Raw genomic sequence first — 26,999 nt, forward strand, 5'->3', positions numbered from 1 at the left:
TAATCCCGCTCCCACGCTCCTTCCCCATAATCCTGTAAATTTTTCCCCTTCAATTACTTATCCAGTTCTCTTTAAATGTTACTATTGAATCTGCTTTCTCCAGCTTTTCACAAACTGTATTCTCAATCACAATTCACTGTAAATAAGAAAGATTTGTTCATGCTGTCTCTGGTTCTTCGTCAATCACCTTAAATCCCTGCTCTCTGGTTATCAACCCTTCAGTCATTGGTAACAGTTTCTCTTTATTTATTCTGTCCAAACTGTTGACAATCTTAAACACCTCTATTATCTTAACCTCTTAACCTTCTCTGCTCTAAGGAGAGATGGTTTCCAGGTCTTTATCAACTGAGTTAAAATTTTCAAACGGCCTATGGTAGGATTGCATTTTATTAATACCCCTCAGTATCACAGTGTAATATTTATTGCATACTTGGTGTTAACTGAGATGGAGGGGTTGTCTTATGAGGGAAGGTTAAGCAGGTTTGGTCTATGCCCATTGGCGTTTCAAAGAATGAAAGGTGATCTTATTGAAGCATATATGATTCTGAGGGGGCTTGACATGGTAGATGCTGTGAGGATATTTCCCCTTATGGGGAGTCCAGAACCAGGGCGGGGGCACAGTTTCAAAATAAGAGGTCTCCCTTGTGAGATGGAGATGAGGAGGAATCTTTTCTCTCAAGAGGGTCATTAGCCTTTGGAAATTGCCTTCCCCAGTGGGCAGTGGAGGTTGGACATTGAATACACTCAAGGTTGAGTTAGACAAGGGAGTCCAGGGTTATAGGGGACAGGTTGGAAAGTGGAGTTAAGGCCACAATCAGATCAGCCATGATCTTATTGAATGGCAGAGCAAGCTTGAGGGGCTACTGCTGCCTCTATTTCTTATGGTGGAATTTGAATTCAATGAAAAATCTGGAATTAAAAGTCTAATGATGACCATGAAACCATTGTCGATTGTCGTAAAAACCCATTTGGTCCTTACCTTGTCTGGCCTAAACGTGACTCCAGACTCACAGCAATGTGGTGGACTCTTAACTGCGCTTTGAAATGGCCTAGCAAGCCACTCTGTTCTCAAGGGAAATTAGGGATGGGCAATAAATGCTGGCCTAGCCAGCGATGCCCCCATCCCATGAATGAATAAAAAAACACTCTTTTTGTATGTGCTACAGATCCTATTGAGAGCAGACTGGAGAGCCTCAGGAGTGACAACCAACGAGTGTCTAGTCAAGACCTTGGAGCTGGCCCCAAAGAAAACTATCCTTATTGTTCCAGTTCGGCTTTGCTTGCTGGCAGTAAATCGGACCCCATGATATCACAGAGGAGCCCAGGATCCTACAGCACGCTACAGAGGGTGAAGGAGAGCCATCCTCCCAGCCGCACCAGGGCATCCTCACCTGGCAGTGAAATGGTGACATTGGAGGAGTTTCTGCAGGAGAGTGGGCAGTCGCCAAACAACGTAAGTAACTCTCCTGAGTTCTCAACCTTGTACCCTGTGCCCTGCTGACGTGCTGCATTGAAGCCCATCCCCGGTTCCCTTCCCAGCAGCCGAAAGTGACCCCCGCTTCCCATGTGAGTCAGCCTATTGTTATCTTTCTTGCTGTCCCAATAAAAGGAAGAGACTTGCAATTTGAATAGCAACTCAGTTACAGTGACGCACAAAAGGTTAATAGATAAGAGAAGGGCTCATATGGGTCTCCTCCTGCTCCTATTTTTAATGTTTTTGTGTTTTGTTATATCTCCCAAATGTCTGAGTGTTTTGAACTGTAGTGAATGTCACATCATTTTGTGCGGAGCTCAGTTTCCCTCCTCCCTCAGATGGCAGCCAGATGAATGATCTGTCGTTTTGTTGTTATTGAACAAGGAGCACTCTTGGTCATGACATCATGAGGACCCCCCCTCACTTATCAAATCCTGCCATCCTGGGATCCTGAAAATGACCACCTCTCCTTTGAGCAGTGCCGAGTGTTCTTTAGGACATCCCGCTATCCTTTGAAGAGTTCCCTGGGATATTGTACCACCTAATCTGACGGGTAAGGTAGCGCTCCCTCAGTACGATGCTGGCTTATCAACTTCAGTTCCTGGGCAGAATATTACCGCCTCGTTGCGGGGGGAGGAGCAGGGCCGGAAAATACAATGAGCCGTCCAAAAGCCCATCGACTCCGGCGGGACCGGAAAATCCCGCTGACGGGAGGGGTCGTAAAATTCCGCCCAATGGGTCAAGTTCCCACATGGAACTTTGAACCCACTTGGAAGGGAGGGGACTTGCATTTAAAGCGTGTCTTTCAGCACCTCAAAATTTCCCCAAGTAGTCACTGGTTGTGATGCAGGAAACGTGGCACCTGATTGGTGCACAGCAAGATCCCACAAATAGCCATGCGATCATGACCAGATAATTTGATTTTAATGATGTAGGTTGAGGGATAAATATTGGCCAGGACATCAATGCTCTTCTTCAAAATAGCGCCGTGGGATCTCTTACAGCCACCTGAGGAGGCAGATGTGGGAGTCCCGGTTTAACTTGTCATCCAGAATAAGGCACCTGCGACAGTGCTGCACTCCCCCAGCGCTGTTACTTCTTTTTTATTCATTCACGGGACGCGAGCATTTCCAGCAAGGCCGACATTTTCTGCCCATCCCTAATGGCCCTTGAGAAGGCGGTAGTGACCCGTCTTCTTGAACTGCTGTCGCCCATGTGGTGTAGGTACACTCACAGCGCTGTTAGGAAGGGAGTCCCAGGATTTTGACCCAGCGACAACAGAGGAACGGCGATATTTTTCCAAGTCAGGATGGGTGCATGTGGCATAGAAGAGAATTTGCAAGCGGTGGTGATCCACCGGGAGTGCCAGTCTGGATCACACGCTCAAGCCTCTGGAGTGAAGTTCAAACCCACGGCCTTCTGTCTACAGAGAGTGCCGTACACAGAAATGGCCATGAAAGCTGCTGAATTATTGACACAATCCTCTGTCCTGACTGGAAACTGCCGTCTCAGATCAGAGTGACCACAGACTAACTGGAGCTGTTATGGCATCGTCTTCCCAGAAACAGTACAAGGAGCGTGTCACGCAACAGGCTGCATCCTGCTCTGATCGAGCCTTTAAAATGCAAAATGAGTCACCACTTTGGCAGCTGAACAAAACCATTGGTCACTGATCTGCTGAAGGTTTACAAAGACTATGTACACAGTACTCACAGACGTTCCCACCAATGCCCTGTATAATTATTTTTACTCTTAACACTTTGTGTTAAAGCCTAACATTCCATTTGCTTATTTTTATTGGAATTTATTCTTCCGTGGTGGGGTGTGGGCGTCACAGGCAAGGCCAGTGTTTGCTGCCCACTCTAACTGGCCTTGAACTGAGTGGCTGGCTAGACCATCTCAGAGGGGCAGTTAAGTGTCGACCACGTTTTTGTGGGCCTGGAGTCACATGTAGGCCAGACCAGGTAAGGACGGCAGATTTCCTCCCCCAAAGGGGCTTTTACAACGGTCGATGGTAGTTGTGGTGGTCACCCATCACTGAGATTAGCTTTACGTTCCTGATTTTATTAACTGAATTGAAATTCCCACCAGCTACCATGGTGGGATTTGGACCCATGACCCCAGAGCATTAGCCTGGATTACAGGCCGAGTGACATTACCGCTACACCACCACCTTCCCCTAATTTGTTCTCCATTCCATTTGCTTTTCCAATTGCTTGCTGTATTTTCATATTAACGTTGTATTTGTTTACAGGAACACCCAAATCCCCTTGAATATCAAGGTTTCTAAGTTTCTCACCTTCTTAAAAACATTCTGTTTTGTCATTCTTCCTACCAAAGTGGATGCATTCACACTTCACCACATTATATTCCATCTGCCATCTTCTTACCCACTCGCCCAACCTACCTTTATCCCTCTGCAGCCTCTTTATGCCTCCTCACCACTCACTCCCAGAGGTTTAGCGCCTTCTATTTAAAGCAGACTTGTCCAATTCAGTACGACCTGCCCAACTTGTTGGACATTCAAAGTGACTTACATTTGATAAATGCTGAATAGCTGGTTTTTCCCTGCATTTGCTGCTGATAGGTTCACTAATGCAAATGCAGGGAGAAACTGGCCTGTGATTGGATGAGCAGCAAAGAGTGGGAAGGTAGGTTTTGGGGGTACGTTCCAGGGCCCAGAGCATGAGGAGCTGGAGCAGGACCCAGGCAGACCGGGGTGGGTTGTGAGGTAGCTGGGGTGGGGCCCACCAGCGTCTCAGTAAGTGACTGAATGGAGATTGTATGAGAGAGAGTGTGAGGGGATGGGGGAGAGAGAGTGAGAGAGAGAGAGAGTGAGAGTGGTGGGAGAGAGAGAGAGAGAGAGAGTGTGAGAGTGGGGGGGAGAGAGAGAGTGTGAGAGTGGGGGGGAGAGAGAGAGTGTGAGAGTGGTGGGGGAGAGAGAGAGTGTGAGAGTGGTGGGGGAGAGAGAGTGTGAGAGTGGTGGGGGAGAGAGAGAGAGAGTGTGAGAGTCGGGGGGGAGAGAGAGAGTGAGAGAGTGGGGGGGGAGAGAGTGAGTGTGAGAGTGGGGGGAGAGAGAGTGAGAGTGGGGGGGAGAGAGAGTGTGGGGGGGAGAGCGAGAGAGTGTTGGGGGGGAGAGAGAGAGAGAGTGTGGGGGGAGAGAGAGAGAGAGTGTGGGGGGAGAGAGAGAGTGTGGGGGGGAGAGAGAGAGAGTGTGGGTAGGAGAGAGAGAGAGAGAGAGTGTGGGTGGGAGAGAGAGAGAGAGTGTGGGGGGGAGAGAGAGAGAGTGGGGGGGGGAGAGAGAGAGAGAGTGTGGGGGGGAGAGAGAGAGTGTGGGGGGGAGAGAGAGAGTGTGGGGGGGGGAGAGGGAGAGAGTGTGGGGGGGAGAGAGAGAGTGGAGGGGAGAGTGTGTGTGTGGGGGAGAGAGTGTGTGTGGGGGAGAGAGAGTGTGTGTGGGGGGGAGAGAGAGAGAGTGTGTGTTGGGAGAGAGAGAGAGAGAGTGTGTGTGGGGGGAGAGAGAGAGAGTGTGTGGGGAGAGAGAGAGAGAGTGTGTGTGGGGGGAGAGAGAGAGTGTGTGGGGGGAGAGAGAGAGAGAGTGTGTGGGGGAGAGAGAGAGAGTGTGTGGGGGAGAGAGAGAGAGAGAGAGAGAGTGTGTGGGGGAAGAGAGAGAGAGAGTGTGGGGGGGAGAGAGAGAGAGTGTGTGTGTGTGTGGGGGGAGAGAGAGAGAGAGAGAGAGTGTGTGTGTGTGGGGGGAGAGAGAGAGAGAGAGTGTGTGTGTGTGTGGGGGGAGAGAGAGAGAGAGAGAGTGTGTGGGTGGAGAGAGAGAGAGTGTGTGTGTGTGTGTGGGTGGAGAGAGAGAGAGTGTGTGTGTGTGTGGGGGGAGAGAGAGAGAGAGAGTGTGTGGGTGGAGAGAGAGAGAGTGTGTGTGTGGGTGGAGAGAGAGTCTGTGTGGGGGAGAGAGAGAGAGAGAGAGTGTGTGGGGGGAGAGAGAGAGAGAGAGAGTGTGTGTGGGGGGAGAGAGTGTGTGTGGGGGGAGAGAGTGTGTGTGTGGGGGGAGAGAGTGTGTGTGTGGGGGGAGAGAGTGAGAGTGTGTGTGGGGAGAGAGAGAGAGAGAGAGTGCGTGGGGGAGAGAGAGAGAGAGAGAGAGAGTGCGTGGGGGAACGGGGCAGGGAGAGAGAGAGAGTGCGTAGGGGGAAGGGGAGAGAGTATGTCCCTCTCCCACCCATACACACTCTCTCTCTCCCTCCCTCTCTCCCCACACTTTCTCTCTATCCCTCTCTCCCACACGCACACATTTTCTCCTCATATTCTCTCTTACTCGCTTACCCCACACACACACTCTCTCTCTCCCCCTCTATCTATCCCCACACTCTCTCTCCCTGTCCCTTTCCCTCACAGACTCTTTCTCTCTGTTCCTCTCCACCCACATTTTCACTCTTTCCCTCCCTCTCCCCCCAATCTCTCTCTTTCTCTCTCTCTCTCCCTCCATCCCTCTTGCAATAAACGCCAACATTCCATTTTTCTTCCTAATCACTTGCTGCACCAGTTTACTAACTTTATGGGCAGGATTTTACGTCCTGCGGGCGGGCGGACATGCGCCCGACCCGATTGGGAATAAAATCACACCCGATAATATCGGGCGAGTGTCCCGACGTCATCGTGCGCCCTCGTGATCTTTCAGTTGGCAGGCATGTGCGGAAGTTGGCAGAGTGCCTGGCGACAATTAAGAGGCCTATTAAGGCCCTTAAGCAATTAATTAATTTGTATTTTTCGCTGCCCGCTCAACCATTCGGTTGGCGGGCGGGCGAATAGGCCAGGTGACCTTTGCATTTTTTAACGAAACCTCATCCACGGGAGGGATGAGGTTTCCAACGGTAACTAAAAAACTCCAAAAAAAAAAAAAATTCTCAACTTCATTTTAAACCCGTCCCTCTTCATGCGACTGAGTCACAGGTGGGGACATGTTTATATCATTTCCAAAGTCTTTATTTCCCTTTGTACAATTCCTCAGCTCCCTGAGGCAGCTCTGTGCCCTCATGGAGCTTTCAGTGCAAGCTCCCACGCGTCTGCACAGACTTCCGCACTCACTCTCCTCCCTCCTCCCACCCCCACCCCCACCCCGGCAGCCTTTCATCATAAGACAACCAAGTCTATCACTATCATCCTCACAGTTCACAATACTTCAAAGTCTTGCATCATCTCCAGATTTTGAAATTGTGAGTCCTGTGCACCCAATTCGAGGTTACTAATATAAATCCAGAAAAGCAGTGGCCCCTCCATATACCATCCCCCAGTCAGAAGTAAGTAAAGTTTTCTGTACTTCCTGTTTTTAATGGGCTTGAATTAAAAACATAATGAAATTCCAGCTATGCTAAAGACTAATATTCAAAATACCACTGGTTCAAAATAGAACGCCTACTGGCAATAATATTTTTCACTTAAAAATCACGATTTTACTGATGTTTGGGGCCTCAAATGATTAATACATAGGAAGACAATGTGATTCAGTTATACAGGGCATTGGTGAGACCGCACCTCAATACCGTGTGCAGTTTTGGTCTCCTTATTACATAAGAATATAAGAACTAGGAGCAGGAGTAGGCAATTCAGCCCCTCGAGCCTGCCCCACCATTCATTACGATCATGGCTGATCTCATTTTGGCCTCAATTCCAATTTCCCGCCCTCTCCCCATAACCTTTCAACCCATTACTAATTAAAAATCTGTCTATCTCCTCCTTAAATTTATTCAGCGTCCCGGCATCCACTGCACTCCGAGGTAGTGAATTCCACAGATTCACCACCCTTTGAGAAAAGTAATTCCTCCTCATCTCTGATTTAAATCTACCACCCCTTAGCCTAAAACTATGGCCTTTTGTTCTAGAATGCCCCAGCAGGGGAAACATCCGCTCTACGTCTACTTTGTCTACCCCCTTTAGCATCTTATATACCTCAATTAGATCTCCTCTCATCCTTCTAAACTCTAGTGAGTAAAGGCCTAAACTACTCAATCTCTCCTCATAAGACAAGCCCCGCATCTCTGGAATCAATCTAGTGAACCTCCTCTGACCCGCCTCCAGTGCGTCTACATCCTTCCTCAAGTAAGGGGACCAAAGCTGTGTACAGTACTCCAGGTGCGGTCTCACCAACGCCTTGTACAGTTGCAACAACATTTCCCTATTTTTATACACTATTCCTTTAGCAATAAATGCCAAAATTCCATTTGCCTTCCTTATTACCTGCTGTACCTGCACACTAGCTTTCAGCGATTCATGCACGAGGACACCCAGATCCCTCTGCACTGAAGCATTCTGAAGTTTCTCTCCATTTAAATAATAAGTCGCCTTTTTGTTCTTCTGAACAAAATGGATAAACTCACACTTATCCACGTTAAACTCCATCTGCCAAATTTTGGCCCATTCACCTAAACTGTCCTTATCCATTTGTAAATTTCTTATTTCTTCATTGCAATTTACTTTCCCACCTATTCTGGTGTCATCTGCAAATTTAGCTACAGTACCTTCTATCCCTGAATCCAAGTCATTAATATAGATTGTAAATAGTTGGGGCCCAAGGACCAAACCCTGTGGCACCCCACTAGTTACAGCTTGCCATCCAGAAAAAGTCCCATTTATCCCGACTCTCTGCTTTCTGTTGGTTAGCCAATCCTCTATCCAAGCTAATATATTACCCCTAACTCTGTGTGATCTTATCTTGTGTATTAATCTTTTGTACGGCACCTTATCAAAGGCCTTCTGGAAGTCCAGATATACTACATCTACAGGATCCCCATTATCCACTTTGCTTGTCACATCTTCAAAGAACTCTAGCAAATTAGTCAAACACGACTTATTTAAGGAAGGATGTAAATGCATTGGAGGTGGTTCGGAGGAGGTTTACTAGATTGATACCTGGAATGAGTGGGTTGTCTTATGAGGAAAGGTTGGACAGACTGAAGTTTAGAAGAGTGGGGGGTGATTTGATTGAAGTGTACAAGGTCCTGAACGGCCTTGACAAGGTGGACATGGCAAGGATGTTTCCTCTTGTGGGTGAGTCCAGAACTAGGGGTCACTGGTTTAAAATGAGGGGTCGCTCTTTTAAGACAGAGATGAGGAGAATTTTTTTCTCTCAGAGGGTTGTGCGACTTTGGAACTCTCTGCCTCAGAAGGTGGTGGAGGCGGGGTCATTGAATATTTTTAAGGCAGAGGCAGATAGATTCTTGTTAGGCAAGGGGATCAAAGGTTATCGGAGGTAGATGGGAATGTGGAATTCGAAACACGAGCAGATCAGCGATGATTTTATTGAATGGTGGAGCAGGATCGAGGGGCCGAATGGTCTACGCCTGCTCCAATTTCTTATGTACAGCAAAAACAAAAATAGCTGGAAAAACTCCGCAGGTCTGACAGCATCTGCGGAGAGGAACACCGTTAACGTTTCGAGTCCATATGACTCTTCATCAGAACTAAATGTTAGCTGTGTTCCTCTCCGCAGACGCTGTCAGACCTGCGGAGTTTTTCCAGCTATTTTTGTTTATGTTTCGGATTTCCAGCATCCGCAGTATTTTGCTTTTACCTATTTCTTATGTTCTTGTGTGAAGTAGATTTAGAAATGATATGCCCAACATGTTTTCCTAGAACTCCTGCACCTGAAAATTTGACACCTCTGTGCCTCGGGGAGATTTTTGCGCGCGTGCGTGAAAGAGGGAGGGAATCCCCCCCTCCCCTCCGCCTGTACAGGGAGCGCTCAGCGCTTCCGGGTGAGCATCACACTGGGAGGGCCTTAATTTTCCCACCCACGATCAGGGTTTCACACCCGCCCCCGCACAACACCCTTGACAGGGGGAAAATATTTCCTCATGTTACTGATCCTTCAGCCTATGGAAACACTTTGTCCCTATTAACTTTATCTAAACCTTTCATGATTTTGAACACCCATTACAAATCTCCTCTTAGCCATGTTAGCTCTGAAGAGAACAACCCCAGCTTCTCGAGACTATCCTTCATCTCTGGAATCATTTTAGTAAATTTCTTCTGTGCCCCCTCAAAGCAACTGTAAAGTGCCCAGAGCATAAGAAGTAGGAGCAGGAGTAAATCATTCAGCCCATCCAGCCCGCTCCGCCATTCAAAAAGATCACGGCCGATCTTCCACCTTGAGTCCACCTTCCTGTCCTATCCTTTAATTCCCTTAGTATCCAAAATTCTATCAGTCTCTGCCTTGAATATACTCAGCATCTGATCATCCAGAGCTCTATGGTGTAGAGAATTCCAAAGATTCACAAACCTTTGAGTGAGGAATTTTCTCCTCATCTCAGTCCTAAATGGCCAATCCCTTACTGTGAGACTGTGACCCCCTTGTTCTAGATTCACCGGCCAGACAAAACATCCTCCCAGCATCTATCCTGTCAATCACCTTAAGAATTTTATATGGTTCAATTAAATTACCCCTCATTCTTCTAAACACTAAGGAGGCCTAGTTTACTCAATCTCTCGTCATAGGGCAATCATCTCATTCCAGGAATTAGTCTAGGGAATCTTTTGTCGCATTCCCTCAAAGGCAAGTCTACCCTTCCTGAGCAAAAACAGAAATCCTGGAAAAACTCAGCAGGTCTGGCAGCATCAGTGGAAAAATTCCGCCGATGTTGCCAGACCTGCTGAGTTTTTCCAGGTATTTCTGTTTTTGCTATCCTTCCTTAGGTAAGGAGGTAAAGACTGCTCACAGTACAACAGTGTGTGACCTCACCAATGCCCTGTATAACTGTAGTAAGAAATCTTTACAAAGGAACTGAAGTATAAAATAATGAAGACTAACAGACCATTTTCTTTCCTAATTTCTCGCTCTACTAAAATGTTAACTTTCTATGATTCATGTACAATGACCCGCAGGACTCTCTGAATGTCAATTTATGTCAATCTCTCACCTTTTTAAAAAAACATGTTCTGCTTTTCTACTCTTCCTACTGAAGTGAATCACTACACACTGCCACAATCTGTTCCATCTGCCACATTCTTGCCCACTCACCCAACCTGTCTCTATCCTTCTGCAGCCTCGTTGCATTCTCCTTACCGTTTTCTTCCCACCTAATGTGGTATTGTCAGGACACTCGAATGTATTACGCACTGTCCCCTCGTCTAAGTCATTAATATAGATTGTAAATACTTATAATAACCCGCAAGTTTCAGCTTGCCTATCTGAAAATGAACTATTTATTCCTACTCACTGTTTTCTAGACATTAACTAATCCTAAATCCTTGCTAATCTATGACCCCCAATCCCATGAACCCTAATTTGGTGTAATAACCTCTTGTGTGGAACCTGATTGAATGCTGTTTGATCCAAATACACTGCGTCCATTAGTTCCCCTTTATGAACCTCCTAGTTACAATCTCAAAACACCCTCAGATTTGTCTGACGCGATTGACCTTCTGTAAATGCTGAAGAATGGTACCTCTAGTCTTACCAAGTCTCTTCATTTTGTTTTAATTTACCCGTTTGGAGCTTTGCTGTGCTTGCACAGCCTTTGGTAAGCCCAGTTCAACATTGTGGCATGAGAACTCTTGTTCACCTACTCCCAACTATCATGGACCACAGCAGGCAAATTGGCCTAATCAGCCACTTTATTGTAGATCAGGGCTGTTTATCAGCAAATAGGTGACACAGAGATGACTGTTCTGGAATTATAACTTTGACAGGCTCTGAGAGCACACAGCTGCTGTGTGTTATGCTTGTTTGCACACTCCTTCGAGTAAATACTCCACCTTTTTCCCATCATTTCTTTGTGTCTCTATTTGCTTCCAGTTTCAGTTGCCTAGCTTTCGATCAGCAGGCCTGTGATTTTGTCTGGCCCATTTCCTATGGCTCAGCTTTCGCTCTACCTCCCCCTCTGCATGGATCATCTTCCACAACCTACATTATCCCATCATCGAAAGCACCTTTTCCCCCTCCTCCGCTGCCCTTTCCATTCTCTCCAGAGAGACATGCCCTCTGGCATATCCTTCTTCTTGCAACGCCTCTGCTTTGACGAGGCATTAAGACGAGGCACTGTCTTCCCCCTCAGGCAGGTTTAAAAAAATCCCATGATGGAGCAGGTGAGGCCGGTGGGTTCTCCCCAGTGTCTTGGGCCATATTTACCCCTCAACTAACATCGCAAAAGATCATATTAGCGGGTCAATGTCGCAGTGCATTTTGTGGGAGCTTGTTTTGTGCAAAATATGGCTGTTGTGTTTTCCTACATTACAGCAGAAAGTCGCTTCAAACAGTTCTTCAGTGACTGTGAGGCTCTTCCGAACATTCTGAAATCAGATTAGCTGCTGCACAAATGGTTCCATCCTTTCTTCAGCCTCCAGCATTGTGTGTGTAGGCAGCGAAGCCGTCTTTCTGGATGATCCTAGCAGGTTGACTGAGGGTTGCTACATCACATTCCCTTACTGTCGAGGCTTGCCTAATCTTCCATATGTGTTTATTATGGGCGGCACATTCACTGGCCACTGAAAGATTCTTTTTTTACCTGTGACTCACTGAGGGTGTTGAGTCTGTAAGAACTCCTCAATACCTTTGGGGATTCCCTGAATGCAGTCAGACAGGAGTCATCGTCTCAATCTGGTGTGTTCTAGTGCATGATATCTTGTAGGGTAAGCATTCTCCTACAAGTCCTGTAGGATAGTGGGGCTCACACTCTCACTGGGTCAGATTAATGGCTCAGGAATAGAGTTTAGAAAATGTAAACATATAATCTTCGTCATCCAAGTCTGAGAGCAGAAAGCTAATCAGTATTTAAAATAGGATTTAGTTACATCAATTTCAGTTAAGCCTTCAGTTCCGGAGAATGAATTGTTGTGATTGTTGGGAGGTGCGTGTTTATAATAAATACGCATGGTAACTTTTTCAAATGTGCTTTGGAACTCCCCCTTAATCTCCTGCCTCAGATTCCCTGTCTCACGCCAGCCTGTCAGGACCCCGTACCACATTGCTTGCTCTTTGCCCTATTAATGTCAGCTGTGGCCCAGTGGGTGGCACTCTCGCCTGTAACTCAGACGCTGTGGCTGTCCCACTCCAGAGACGTAAACACGTGATCCATATATAATTGATGGAGCTACACCTTCCCTCCAGCTCATGTGACCAATGCAGCCGGCATATGAGTCATGATATGTGTTACGTAAATGCGACTTGTTTCTGCGTTAGGGAGGTCAATAGGTCCGATCCTGAAAGGCTGTTTCTCCTGGCTGGAGAGTCCAGAATGAGAGGTCACAGTCTCAAGATCAGGGCCTGGCCATTTAGGACTGAGATTAGGAGAAATATCTTCACCCAAAGGGCTATGAATCTTTGGAACTCTCTACCCCAGAGGGCTGTGAATCTTTGGAACTCTCTACCCCAGAGGGCTGTGGATGATATATTCAAGACTGTGGCTGATAAATTAGACCATAACACATAGGAGCAGAAATTAGGCCATTTGGCCCATCGAGCCTGCTCTGCCATTCAATCATGGCTGATAAGTTTCTCAACCCCATTCTCCCGCCTTCTCCCCATGACCTTTGATCCCCTTACCAGTCAAGAACCTATCTATCTCGGTTTTAAATACACTCAATGACCTGGCCTCCACAGCCTTCTGTGGCAATGAATTCCATAGGTTCACCACTCTCTGGCTAAAGAAGTTTCTCCTCATCTCTGTTCTAAAAGGTCTTCCCTTTACTCTGAGGCTGTGCCCTCGGATCCTAGTCTCTCCTACTAATGGAAACATCTTCCCAACGTCCACTCTTTCAGTATTCTGTAAGTTTCAATCAGATCCCCCCCATATCCTTCTAAATGCCATCGAGTATAGACCCAGAGTCCTCAAACGTTCCTCATATGTTAAGCCTTTCATTCCTGGGATCGTTCTCATGAACCTCCTCTGGACCCTCTCCAGGGCCAGCACATCTTTCCTGAGATACAGGGCCCAAAATTGCTCACAATATTCTAAATGTGGTCTGACCAGAGCCTTATAAAGCCTCAGCAGCACATCCCTGCTTTTATATTCTAGTCCTCTCGAAATAAATGCCAACATTGCATTTGCCTTCCTAACTACCGACTCAACCTGCAAGTTAACCTTAAGAGAATCCTGGACTAGGACTCCCAAGTCCCTTTGCACTCCAGATTTCTGAATTCTCTCCCCATTTAGAAAATAGTCTATGCCTCTATTCTTCCTACCAAAGTGCATGACCTCACACTTGCCCACGTTGTATTCCATCTGCCACTTCTTTGCCCATTCTCCTAACCTGTCCAAATCTTTCTGCAGCCTCCCCGCCTCCTCAATACTACCTGTCCCCCCACCTATCTTTGTATCATCTGCAAACTTAGCCAGGATGCCCTCAGTTCCTTCGTCTAGATCATTAATGTATAAAGTGAAATGTTGTGGTTCCAACACTGACCCCTGCGGAACTCCACTAGTCACCGGCCGCCATCCTGAGAAGGAGCCCCTTATCCCCACTCTCTGCCTCCTGCCAGACAGCCAATCTTCTATCCATGCTAGTACCTTGCCTTTAACACCATGGGCTCTTATCTTACTGAGCAGCCTCCTGTGCGGCACCTTGTCAAAGGTCTTCTGGAAGTCCAAGTAGATAACATCCATTGGCTCTCCTTTGTCTAACCTTCTCCTTACCTCCTCAAAGAATTCTAACAGATTTGTCAGGCATGACCTCCCCTTGATGAAACCATGCTGACTTTGCCCTATTTTACCATGCTCTTCCGAGTATTCTGAAATCTCATCCTTAATAATGGACTCTAAAATCTTACCAACAACCGAGGTCAGGCTAATCGGCCTGTAATTTCCCATCTTTTGCCTCACTCCCTTCTTAAACAGGGAGGTTACATTAGCGATTTTCCAGTCCTCTGGGACCCTCCCTGACTTGAGTGATTCCTGAAAGATCACCACTAACGCCTCCACTATCTCTTCAGCTATCTCCTTCAGAACTCTGGGGTATAATCCACCTGGTCCAGGTGATTTATCCACCTTCAGACCTTTCAGTTTTCCTAGCACCTTCTCCTTGGTAATGGCCACCATACTCACCTCTGCCCCCCGACTCTCTTGAACTTCGGGGATGTTACTCGTGCCTTCCACTGTGAAGACTGACGCAAAGTACCTATTCAGTTCCTCCACCATTTCTTTGTCCCCCACTACTACTTCTCCAGCGTCATTTTCCAGTGGCCCAATGTCCACTTTTGCCTCTCTCTTACCCTTTGTATATCTAAAAAAAACTCTTGCAATCTTCTTTTATATTACTGGCTAGTTTACCCTCATATTTAATCTTCTCCCTCCTTATTTCTTTTTTAGTTGTCCTCTGTTGGTTTTGTAGGCTTCCCAATCCCTGGTTTCCCACTGCTCTTCGCCGCATTGTATGCTTTCTCTTTAGCTTTTATGCTGTCCCTGACTTCCCTTGTCAGCCATGGTTGCCTTGTCCTCCCTTTAGTATGCTTCTTCTTCCTAAGGATGAATTTTTGCTGTGTCTCCCAAATTACTCCCAGAAACTCCTGCCATTGCTGTTCCACTGTCTTTCCTGCTAGGCTCATCTCCCAGTCAATTCTGGCCAGCTCCTCCCTCATGCCTCTGTAGTTGCCTTTATTCAACTGTAATACCGTTACATCTGATTCCAGCTTTTTCCTCTCAAATTGCAGGGTAAATTCTATCATATTATGGTCACTTCCTCCTAAGGGTTCCTTCACCTTAAGCACCCTTATCAAATCTGCCTCATTACACATCTTGAATGTTGATGAAATCCAGGGATATGGGGCTATAGGGTAGGAAGGTGGGGTTGAGATAGAAGATCACCCATGATCTTAGTAAATGATGGAGCAGGCTTGGGGAGCTATATGGTCCTTATTGACTGAAAATGGTCTCACATTTTTAACCCACCCTTTATGGTTTTCTTTCAATTGCAGTCCAGCATTCGGGATGACTTACTGAGTGATTACTTCAGGAAGAAAAGTGAGCCGTCTATGATTAGCGAGCACCCTAACAGGAAGGAGACAGCGAAAATGCCGACTAGTTATGTGTCCCCCATTGCAAAGAACACTTTTGATTCGGTGGATGGGAGAGTCCCCAAGCCTGGGCAGTACGTGAGACCGAACCCACGTCCAACTGTGGCCCACGCACAGTCTGGCTCCTCCCTGGCCTCACCCCGGTTGACGATTCCTGGTCACAGTAGCACTCTCAAGGCACCCAAACCAAGGGAGAAAGCAGCACAACCCCAGCACCCACCTCTTGGGAACACTAGAAGCTGCCCGCTCACTCGGGCATTTAGCCTGGCATCGGCTGACACACTGAGACCCAATGGTCCCGACAGGCAAGAGACGCAGCACAGGCTGTTGATGGACAATCCTCCGCTGAGCAGGGACAATGGGAAGAGTGGCTGGAAATCTACCGCTGATTGCAGAAGCGGCGGGGGGCAGTCTGTGCTGCATGAGAGGCCACAGTCCGCCAGGGTCCTGAGCTCCAACCCGATGGTCAGTATCAGCTGCCGGACCTTAGATCCCAGGCGTCTCTCCCTGGCTCCCCCAAAAGACGAGAAATGCCTCCCGATCCCGCAGCACCCTGTCAGCGGCCTCAGAAACGGCGGAGGCCCAGGCTCCTCGCCTGGTAAGGCGAGCGCCCAGCCGGACAAACTCGGTACGCCCGGCCCACACTACTCTCCGGCCCACTCTCCCGCCGAGCGCAAGACCACGGTTCGCTGTGGAGAGGTGGCCCTGGTGTCTCCCGTGAGGGCGGTTTCTCATCAAAGCGATGAGCAGAAAGGCCGGGGTCATAGGCTGTGTGAAGATTTGGACACTAACCCCCAGAGCAGATCTCCAGAATATAGCAAGGCCACGGCTGGCACAGACGACCCAAGTAAAAGGAACAGCGGTGGAGCCAAAAATGCGCCAGCGTCTCCTGAGGCCAGTGGTGATCAGCAGACTGTGTGGTACGAGTACGGGTGTGTGTAAAAAAACCTTTCACGCTGCACTGTTCCACGGGATAACTCAGTTCCTTTATCAGTTTAAACACACAAAAAAAATACTCTGAATTCCTAATATTAAAAGGACAAATATGGGTTTACTCAAACACCATGTGAACACAAAAATAATCTGCACTTGGGTTTAGATCAGAATGATTTGTTTTTTTTTAAAAATTCACTTTTGAGATTCGGTTTAAGTAAAACCATTTTGGGGAGCTGGGCAGCAGAGAACTTTCAGAACAAGTGCCTCACAATGAGACATCTTGGACTGTTTCCATGACCGTTAATGTGTTTGCATTTCATTCCTCTATTTGCTGTTTAACAGAGGCATTAACTGGTTCTATTTTAGCTATTATTAAGGTAGGCAAGAAAGGAATTTTATACAAAGCATTCACATGCTTAATATTTGAAGAGTTTAGCTTCCAGGCAAATATCATTGACTTTGCTCCAAATTTTTTCCCAGAAAATCATACATCTCAGAAGGGGGACATTTGGCCCATCGTGTTAAGCCAACCCTTTGGAAGAATTCTTTCCTTATAACCTCGCAAATTTTTCCATTTCAGGTACTTTCCAATCCCAACTTTACCATTGAACCTACTTTCATTTTTTCAGGCAGAATATTTCAAATCCTTCGCCCTCCCACTCGCTCTTTAGTCAATTCCCCTAAACGTGTCATCTGGTTACCAACCCTCATGCCAGTAGAAATGTTTTCTCATTATTTCCATTATCAAAACCTTCCTTTCTTTGACTTTCTCTCAAAGACATGTTTGCACTCAACCCAGGACTGTGAAGCTGTGAGTTCACAGCACAGCCACAGAACACATGGACAACCCTGTGGGCACACACACACACACACACACACACACACACACATGCTCTCAAACCGCTGTTTGAAGTCCAGCATAGATGTCAGATGCATTAGCTGTGGCAAGATCGGAAGTACTGGTTGGAACAAAACACTAGATGATTACAGGAAATATGCAATCTTGTCCTCCAAAAGCTACTAACCAACCATCTTCAGAGGTCAGCAAGCAGAGAATGCCATTGGGCGTAGGCCATCGATTCCAGGAAAATCAGAGGGGAGACTGTTTTTCAAACACTGAACATATTGCCATTTTGCTGCCCTGTATATACTTGGGTTTATACTTCTGTTTCTACGCTCTGTAAATAAATGTAAATGAAGAGGATGCATTGGCACTGATACCAGATTCTTTATTGCATTGTTTATCCTGAAATCCTGCACGATTTTTGTTATTACTTAATGATGGAGTATAAAATGCACAACTCAATGAACTGCTCCTTGTGCACACAGTAACCGGAGCCAGTGCTTTAATCTCGGGTTTCTACCATAAGCATTCTGTGTAATTGGTGACAGTCTTGATTATATCTTGTATTGTTCTGGTTTCCGTTCATTTAAGTTTTGCATTTTTTGCGCTGGGGAAAGGAAACTCTTCCAATTATGTAGGTTTTTTTCTCCAAGTGATTGTCAATTGATTTTTTTTTTATTGTTAATTCACATACCAACCAAATTTGGGATTAAATAGGAACATTGGAAAAGTAAGAAGGCAAATTTAGCATGCTGGTTTCTGTCCCCTCATTTTTTCTTTAAAAAAAAGCCCCTACTTACTTTGGAAGAAGGTCTTAACCTGCTTATTGAGAAGGGGCGATGAATGATGGACTGAATGTTCTTGCATGTTGTAAGAATCTAATGATCTTTGAGTTCTCTGAGAAACAGAAACTGGCCGTGTGTTGTACATTTCCTTTTGTAGATAAGGTTTGGAAGATGGACCTTGATGTAATTTATTTTGCCAATATTTACTGGCCTTGGAGATACAGCTTGATGGAGTATAAATTGAAAATGTATTTTTTAACCTAACATTTAAATCTTTGTAATAAACATCAAGAAATCGTTCTACAACAGAAACATGCAGTTCCCCATTTCTAAGCAAGCCCAAATGATCTGAATTTTGAAATTATTACGTTGACTCCTGCTCTCACTCATTGTTTATTAGAAGCTCAAAGGTATTGAGCTTCTCATTTTCCTCAACCTATCCTCCGTTCAGGCATTTAAAAGCTCAAACTCAACATTACCCAGCCTCATGTACCCGGGTTAGAAGGAATTTGAGGCATTGCCTATGTTAAATACTTGGGAGGAACAGAAGACATTGGGGCTATAGGTCCCAAAACTCCCCACCAATGGGGGTGCCCTTGCTTCATATCTTGATACCCACGGTAGGGAGGTCTACAGCCAGTTTAATTAACAACCTAGCTGGCCAATCACTGGACATGGGGAGCTGGAAGGAGCAGACCATAGTACCAGCCGTGATTTTTTTGATGTAGGAAGGTCTAGCACTCCAGCGCAGTACAGAGGGAGTGCTGCAGTGTCAGAGGTGCAATCTTTTGGATGAGGCCCAAACCGAGACTCCGTCTGCCTTCAGGTGGCGGTAAAAGATCCCACCACACTACGTTGAGGAAGAGCCGGGGAATTTGGTCCTGTGTCCTGGCCAATATTTATCCTTCAACCAACGTCACTAAAACAGACTATCTGGTCATTATCACATTGCTGTATGTGGGATCTTGCTGTGTGAAAATTGACTGGCACGTTTCCTATACTACGACAGTGACTACATTTCAAACGTACTTCACTGGCTGTAAGGCATTTCAGGATGTCATGAAGGATGCTATATAAATGCAAGTCTTTTCTATGCCCCTCTGTTTCCTATTGGCTAAGGAAAGACATGAGTTGGAATTTCGTGGCCTCCCGCTGGCTGGATCTTCCTTTCTCGCTAAAGTCAATGGAGTTTTGAATGGTTCGTTGTGTTTTATGGCCCCGCCCCCACCACGAGGGGGCTGTAAAAATCCGCCCTTGGTCTACCGAAGCAGACTGGCAGGGCGGCCGGTTCTAGATAGAGAGAGGGAGGATGGAAGAGGAAGAGAAAGAGAAGGACCTCCACAAGTTCAGTGTCTACCACTTTTGGATAATCTTCTCACAACAGAGTTAGATTTAAGCTACTGTTTAGATGTCTCTAGTGTATAAACCTGTCTGTTAATAAGAATGTTGGAGAATTATATTAAAGTCTATAAATGTTATCCTTTTTCATGTTGAATGGTTACGGCACAGAAGGAGGTAATTAGCCCATCAGGTCCATGCCGACTCTCTGAAAGGGAAATTTATCTCCTCTCACTCCTCAGCCCTTTCCCCATAGTCCAGTATTGTTTTCTCTTCAGGTGCTAATCCAATTTCCTTTTAAAAGTCTTGAATGAATCTGTCTCCACTGGAGCTTCAGACAGTGCATTCCAGATCCTAACCACCCGCTGCGTGAAAAAACTAAATGTTTCCTTCACTGCTTCTGGTTCTTTTGCCATTCCCCTCGAATCGGTGTCCGCTGGCTCTCAACTCTTCCACCAATGGGAACTGTTAACTCTCTATCTACTGTGCCCAGACCCCTCACGACTTTGAACACCTCTATCAAATCTATCTCAATCTTCTCTAAGCAGAACAGCCCTAGTTTCTCCAATCTGCTCTCATAACTACACCACGTGGACTGCAGTGGTTTATGAAGGCAGCTCATAACAACTTTCTCCAGGGCAATTAGGGATGGGTAATAAATGCTGGCCTAGCCAGCGACACCCACATCCCATGAATGGATAAAAGAAATACTAAAGTTCCTCAGCATTGGAACCGTTCTCATAAATCTCTTCTGTACCCTCTCTAAAACCTTCACACCTTCCTCACACTTTTCTGGGTTGAATTTCATCTGCTATGCGTCTGCCTATTTCACTGAGTCGTCTTGTGTCCTCTTGAAGTTTATTATTATCATTATGACTGTTTTGTATACTTCCAAGTTTTGTGTCAAATTTGGAAATTGTGTGCTGTAACCCCCAAGTCCAAGTCATTGATATATATTGGAAACACTAGTGGTCCTAATTCTGAACCTTGGGAAAATGCCACCGAACTCCTCCTTCCCGTTCGAAAAGCAAACATTCACCACAGTTCGGTTTTCTATCCTTTAGCCTGTTTTGTCCAAACACTGTTACTGCCTCTGATGGAGGAGTTCAGAACAACAGGTCACAACCTTAGAATGAGGGCTAGGCTGTTCAGAGGTGACTTCAGGAAGCACTTCAACAAAAAGTCTCCCTCAAAAAGCCAGTGAAGCTGGGCTTCAGTTGAAAATTTCAAAACTGGGATGGGTCGATTTTTGTGACTGGCAAGGAATGTGGAGTTAAGAGACAGATCTAATTGAATGGCTTGAGATTTGAAGGGCTGGATATCCTCCTATTCCTACGTAAACACGAACCGAATGAACCCTTGCCTGCGATGACTGGGTAATTAACCACCAACATTCCAGTCTTTGGAAATAATGAATAGGCAGCGGGTGTGTGCTATATATGAGATTGTGTCTACAGAGGTAGTGACTAATCGTCTGGGGGCGCGGAGAAATTAGGAATAGTGGATATTGTCACTGCCCACAGATCCCAAAATAAAAAATGACCACAGGTTGAATATTGTACACGAAGCACGCCGTCGCCCTGACGAACAGCAGCTGAGTTTATAAGTTGATTCTCTGGCAGCTCAAAGCAAAATGCACAAAAGGCTGAGTGGAAATCTCAGCGAATTTGACAGCTACGTCATCAGGCCTCATTCTGTGTGGTTGGTGAATGGTCCCCATTTATATGACGGGGTTAAGGCAATGGAATTGGATGCGTTCAGGATTGTTCAAGCCTTGGGGAGAAGTCTCGCGCGCTGAGTGTGTGTCTGGTTAATCTGCGGTTTTGTGAATCAAGATCAACTCTTGATCTTAAGGTGAACCTTAAGCAGCAGGAGGTTCTTAGCTGTTTGGATCAGCGACTGTCCTCCTCATGTCTTGGGGTCTTCATTTAATGTTGAAGGTGCCACACAAATGCAACTTGTTGTTCTTGGAGTTTTCACAACAATTTAATGCTATTGAAACTGAATTTGTTCAAAATTTCTTTCTGTTCAAATTCTTCTCTGTATCCTCTTCCAACCCTATACCCATCCAAGGACTTTGCGTCCCTCAAATTCTGGATTCTCATGCATCCCTGATTTCCTTCTTCCCGCTATTGTTGGCCGTACCTTCAGTTTCCTAAGCCATAAACTCCGGAATTCTCTCCCTATACCTTTCTTCCTCTTCACTTCTCTCTCTCCTCCTTTAAGACCTTATACGACTGTGACAATGGTTGCCATCTTCTTCCAATGCCTCTCCATTGTCATCCAGCTGGGTGGAACTGCTCTCACCAGGCTCCCTCCTTATCAATGTAATTGTAGCCAGGGAATCGCTTACAATGGTTTATCTTCCTGTTCCTGCACCGTTACCTCTGGTGTCCCCCAAGGATCCATCCTTGGTCCCTTCCTATTTCCCAGCTACACGCTGCCCATTGACGATATCCTCAGAAGGCACAGCATTCGTGTTTACATTAGCGCTGACAACACCCAGCTCTACCTCACCACCACCACTTCAACTCCTCCACTGTTGTTAAGTTATCAGACTGCTTATCTGACATCCAGTACTGGACGAGCAGAAAGGTCCTCTAATTAAATACTGGGAAGACCGAAGCCATCGTTTCTGGTCCCTGCTCCAAACTCCGCTCCTAGCTACAGATTCCATTCCTCTCCTTGACAACCATCTGAGATTAAGCCAGTCTGTTCACAACCTTGCTGTCACATTTGATTCCAAGATGAACTTCTGACCTCATATTCATGCCCTCATAAAGACTGCCCATTTCCACCTCCATTACATCACCGACTCACCTCTGTCTCAGCTCATCTGCTGCCAAAATCCTCACTCGTGCCTTTGTTACCTCTAAACCGAATTATTCCAATGCCCTCCTGGCTGGTTTCCCACATTCAAAACTTGAAATTGTCCAAAACTCTGATATGCATGTCTTAACCCACAGCAAGCCTGTTCGCCTATCGTCCCTGTGCTCGATCACCTACATTAGCTCCCGATCAAGTAATGTCTTGATTTTAAAACGCTTGTCTTTGTGTTCAAACTCTCCATAGCCTTGCCCCCCACTATATTCTAGCCGCCTTCTCTAGTCCCACAACCCTCTGAGATCTCTGTGTGCCTCTGATTCTGGCCTCTTGTTCCTGATTTTAACCACTTGATCATCGGCGGACACACCTACTCCTTTCTGCCTCTCTTTCATCCTTGAAGACTCTTCATAAAACCTACCTTTTTGACCAAGCTTTTGGTCATTTGGCCTAATTCGCGATATGTGGATCGGTGTCATACTTTGTGTTATAATGCACCTCAGGACATTTTGTTACACTAAAAGCACCGTATAAATGTTAGTTGTTGTTATGGAGTCATACAACCATTACAGCACAGAAGGAGCCCATTTGGCCCATTGAGTCCATGATTGCTCTCTGTAGAGAAATCCAGCCTGTTTCATTCTCCTGCTCTATCCCTGTAGTCCTGCATGTTTATTTCCCTCAAGTTCCCATCCAATTTAATTTTCAAATCATTCATCATCTCTGCCTCCATCACCCTTGTGGGCAGCGAGTCACTGTGTGAAGAGGGTCTTCCTCACATCCACTCTGGATCTTTTGCCCCAAACCTTAAATGTGTCCCCCCTAGTCCTTGTGTCACAAACTAATGGGAAGAGCTTTTCTTTGTCTCCTTAATGTAAACTTGTCAATCTTGTACTCCTCTATCAAATCTCCCCTCATTCTCCGTTGCTCCAAGGAGAACAACCCCAGCTTCTCCAACCTAACCTTGCTGTTAAAATCTTTCATCCCAGGAACCATTCTGGTAAAACTCCTCTGCACCTTCTCAATGACCCTCAAATCCACCCTAAAGTGTGGTGACTAGAACTGGATGCAATACTCCAGTTGTGGCCGAACCAGAGCTTTATGCAGGTTCAGGATAACTTGCCTGCTTTTGTACTCAATACCTCTATTTATGAAGGATCCCATCCCATATGCCCTCTCAGTATGCCCTGCCACCTTCAAAGGTCTCTGCACATGCACCCCCCGGGTCCCTCTGTCCCTGCACACTCTTTACAACTGTGCCATTTGGTCCATATTGCCTCTCCCTATCCCTTCTACCAAAATGCATCACCTCATACTTCTGTGTATTAAATTCCATCTGCCACTTGTCTGCCCATTCTGCTAGCCTGTCCATGTCCTGTTGCATTCTATTAATATCATCCCTACTGGTTGCCGTGCCTCCAAGTTTGATATCATTGGCAAATTTTGGGGAACATCACCATCTACCATACTCTAGTCTGGAAAGCAACCATTTACCACAACTCGCTGTTTTCTGTCCCTAAGCCAATTTTTTTTATCCAAGCTGACACCGACCCTCCTATTCTGACTCTCCACTTGCCCGGATGAGTGCAGCTCCAACAACACTCAAGGAGCTTGACACCATCCAGGACAAAGCAGCCCACTTGATTGGCACCACATCCACAAACATTCACTCCCTCCACCACTGATGCACAGTAGCAGCAGTGTGTACCATCTACAAGATGCACTGCAGGAATTCACCAAGGATCCTTAGACAGCACCTTCCAAACCCACGCCCACTACCATCTAGAAGGACAAGGGCAGCAGATTCATGGGAACACCACCACCTGGAAGTTCCCCTCCAAACCACTCACCTTCCTGACTTGGAAATATATCGACCGTTCCTTCACTGTCGCTGGGTCAAAATCCTGGAACTCCCTCCCTAACAGCACTGAGGGTGTACCTACGCCAGCAGCTCAAGAAGGCAGCTCATCACCACCTTCTCAAGGGCAACTAGGGACAGGCAACAAATGTTGGCCTAGCCAGTGAACCCCACATTCCTTGAATGAATATTCAATTTTGTTCACCAGCTTTTTATATGGTACATTGTTGAAAGTTTTCTTAAAATCCATGTAGACAACACGCATTCCATTCTCTTCATCAAAAAATTCAGTTAGGCTGGTCAAGCATGATCTCCTTTTTACTAATCCATACTGGCTCTCCTTAGTTAACTCAAACCTCTCCAAGCGCCTGTTGATTTTTTTTCCCCTGATTATTATTTCTAAAGCTCACCAATTATCTTAAACTGAACAGCCTACAGTTACTAGGAGTTTTCTTGCACCCTTTCTGAGATTAGGGTGTCACATTTACTGCTCCTCGGGCGAGATGCCCAAATCGAGGGAAGATTGGAAGATTATGCCAAGTCCTTCCACTCTCTCCATTCCCACTTTCTTTAGTAACCTGGGATGAAAGGCATCCGGACCAGGCGACTTACCCACTCTAAGCAAAGCCAGCCTTTACAGTGTATCCTTCTTATTCATTTTCACCACACCCATCACCTCTACCCTCTCCACTCCTACCAATGTTTTGTCAACATCCTCTTCCTTAGTGAACACCAATACAATGTGGTCATTGAGTATTCTAACCTCACCTTGTATCTCTTAGCATATGTCACCATCTTTGCCTCCAATAGTCCCCTCTCCACCTCTTCCCCCTTCCTATTTACAGGTCAGTAGAAGATTTTTGGGTTCCATTTTATGTTAACTGCCATTCTATTCTCATATTCTCCCTTTGTCAGTCTTAATTTGCCTCTCCACTTCCCCTCTCAACCCATTTGACCTGCTTGAAGAGTTCACCTGACATGCATCACACAACCTCTTTTTTATTCCATCATACTCTCTATCTCCCTCATCCAAGGAGTTCCCAGGTTTGGCTCACCTACCTTTCCCCTTGTAACTAGCCTCTAGCTGAAGCATCTTCCCCTTAAAAGTCACACATTGTTCGTTATCATTTTTCCATGGCTGATCTACCTGAACTCCACTTTCTCATCCTACCCTAATACCCCTTGATTCCCTTAGTGCCCCAGATCTATCGTTCTCTGTCTCAAATATCTTCAACGACTGAGCTTCCACAGGAAAGGATTTTTAAAAATATATATCGTGTCGAGTAAGTCAACCCCTGACTCTCCAAAGCCTGTCTGCCATCCACAAGGCACAAGTCAGGAGTGTGATGGAATATTCTCCACTTGCCTGGATGAGTGCAGCTTTGACAACACCATCCAGGACAGAGCAGCCTACCAGTTTGGCACTCATCCACCACCTTAAACGTTCACTCCCTCCACCACCAACGCACAGTGTATAACATCTACAAGATGCACTGCAGAAACTCAGTAAGATTCCTTCAGCAGCACCTTCCAAACCTCCGACCTCCAGCACCTAGAAGGACAAGGCACAAACGTACAGGAATGCCCCCACCTGCAAATTCCCCTCCGACACTTGCTTCTGGTTAAAAAGCACCTTGATTTTAAAATTTTCATCCTTGCTTCCAAATACCTCCATCCTGACTTGGAACTATATCGCCAGTCCTTCACTGTCAGTGGGCCAAAATTCTGGAACTTTAGAAGATTAAGGAGTGACTTGATTGAAAGCTTTAAGATCCTGAGGGGTCTTGACAGGGTGGATGTGGAGAGGATGTTTCCTCTTGTGGGAGAATCTACAATTAGGGGTCACTGTTTAAAAATGAGGGGTCGCCTATTTAAGACAGAGATGAGAAGAAATTTTGTTCTCTCAGAGGGCAGTGAGTCTTTGGAGCTCTCTTCCTCAAAAGGCAGTGGAAGCAGAGTCTGAATGTTTTTAAGGCAGAGCTGAATACATTCTTGATAAGCAAGGGGGTGAAAGGTTATCAGAAGTGGGTGGGAGGTTACAATCAAATCAGCCATGATCTTATTGAATCATGGAGCAGGCTCGAGGGGCCGAGTGGCCTCCTCCTGCACCTAATTCATATGTTTGTAACTCGCTAACAGCACAGTTGGGTGTGCCTACACCACATGGACTGCAGCAGTTCAAGAAGGCAGCTCACCACCACCTTCTCAAGGACTATAAGGAATGGGCAATAATTGCTGAATTTGCCCGCGATGCCCAAATCCTAAGAATCACTAAGAAAAGAAAAGTGCCTTGGGACAATTTACTACATTAAAGACACTTTATAAATGTACGCTTTTGATAGTAATAAAAACAGGAAATGCTGGAAACCCTGCAGGTCTGACGCCAATTGGGGACGGAAAAACAGTTTCATGTTAAGCTGAACACCAGAACAGGATGACATTAACAATGAGCATTATTCAAAGAAGTAAACCACAGAGACGTACGAGGCAGAGTGCGTGCAGACTAAGGAGGTGAACAGGTCAAAAGAGACAAACCAAATGGACCGTCAGAGAGAAGAGCGGAATTTTCTCTGTACGTGTGCAGTTGATAACAAGATGCCTCTTCTCTGCCGAAGTAATCGCGCAGATTTCTCAAGATAACCAAAATGTTTGTTTCTGGAGACTAAATAGAAGCTCTTTGATTATTTGATTCTCTAACAGGAATGTGCCCACTTCTACTGTTAACCTCAGATAATGCCCTGCCCAGAATTAAAACTCGAGCTTTGTAATGAGTTAGAAAATGTATTTTTTAACCTTCTTCCTTTTATTTTCTGCCTCAAATTCACCAAAGGGAGAAGTGAGAAATTTGCGGCGGCATGTCTTAAAGAAATTTTTTTTTTTTGTAAATAAAAGTCTCATTTTTTTTCCTTTTAATGTTGCACCCTCGCAGCTGCTGT

At 46.0% G+C, this 26,999-nt stretch overlaps 1 protein-coding gene across 1 annotated transcript in view; it reads left to right on the top strand.

Moving 5' to 3' along the window:
* The window catches only part of LOC144692901 (protein Daple-like), a 235,256-nt gene extending 215,741 nt beyond the window's left edge, over positions 1-19,515 (top strand). Inside the window, exons 28-29 of the mRNA XM_078562007.1 lie at positions 1,167-1,453; positions 15,381-19,515. Coding sequence (XP_078418133.1) covers positions 1,167-1,453; positions 15,381-16,421 — 1,328 coding nt within the window. The 3' untranslated portion in view covers positions 16,422-19,515. The remainder of the gene's footprint in view (positions 1-1,166; positions 1,454-15,380) is intronic.
* Positions 19,516-26,999: the final 7,484 nt, after the last annotated feature.

Source organism: Cetorhinus maximus, chromosome 18 (assembly GCF_964194155.1).
Source record: "Cetorhinus maximus chromosome 18, sCetMax3.hap1.1, whole genome shotgun sequence".
In the NCBI taxonomy this organism is placed as follows: Eukaryota; Metazoa; Chordata; class Chondrichthyes; order Lamniformes; family Cetorhinidae; genus Cetorhinus; species Cetorhinus maximus.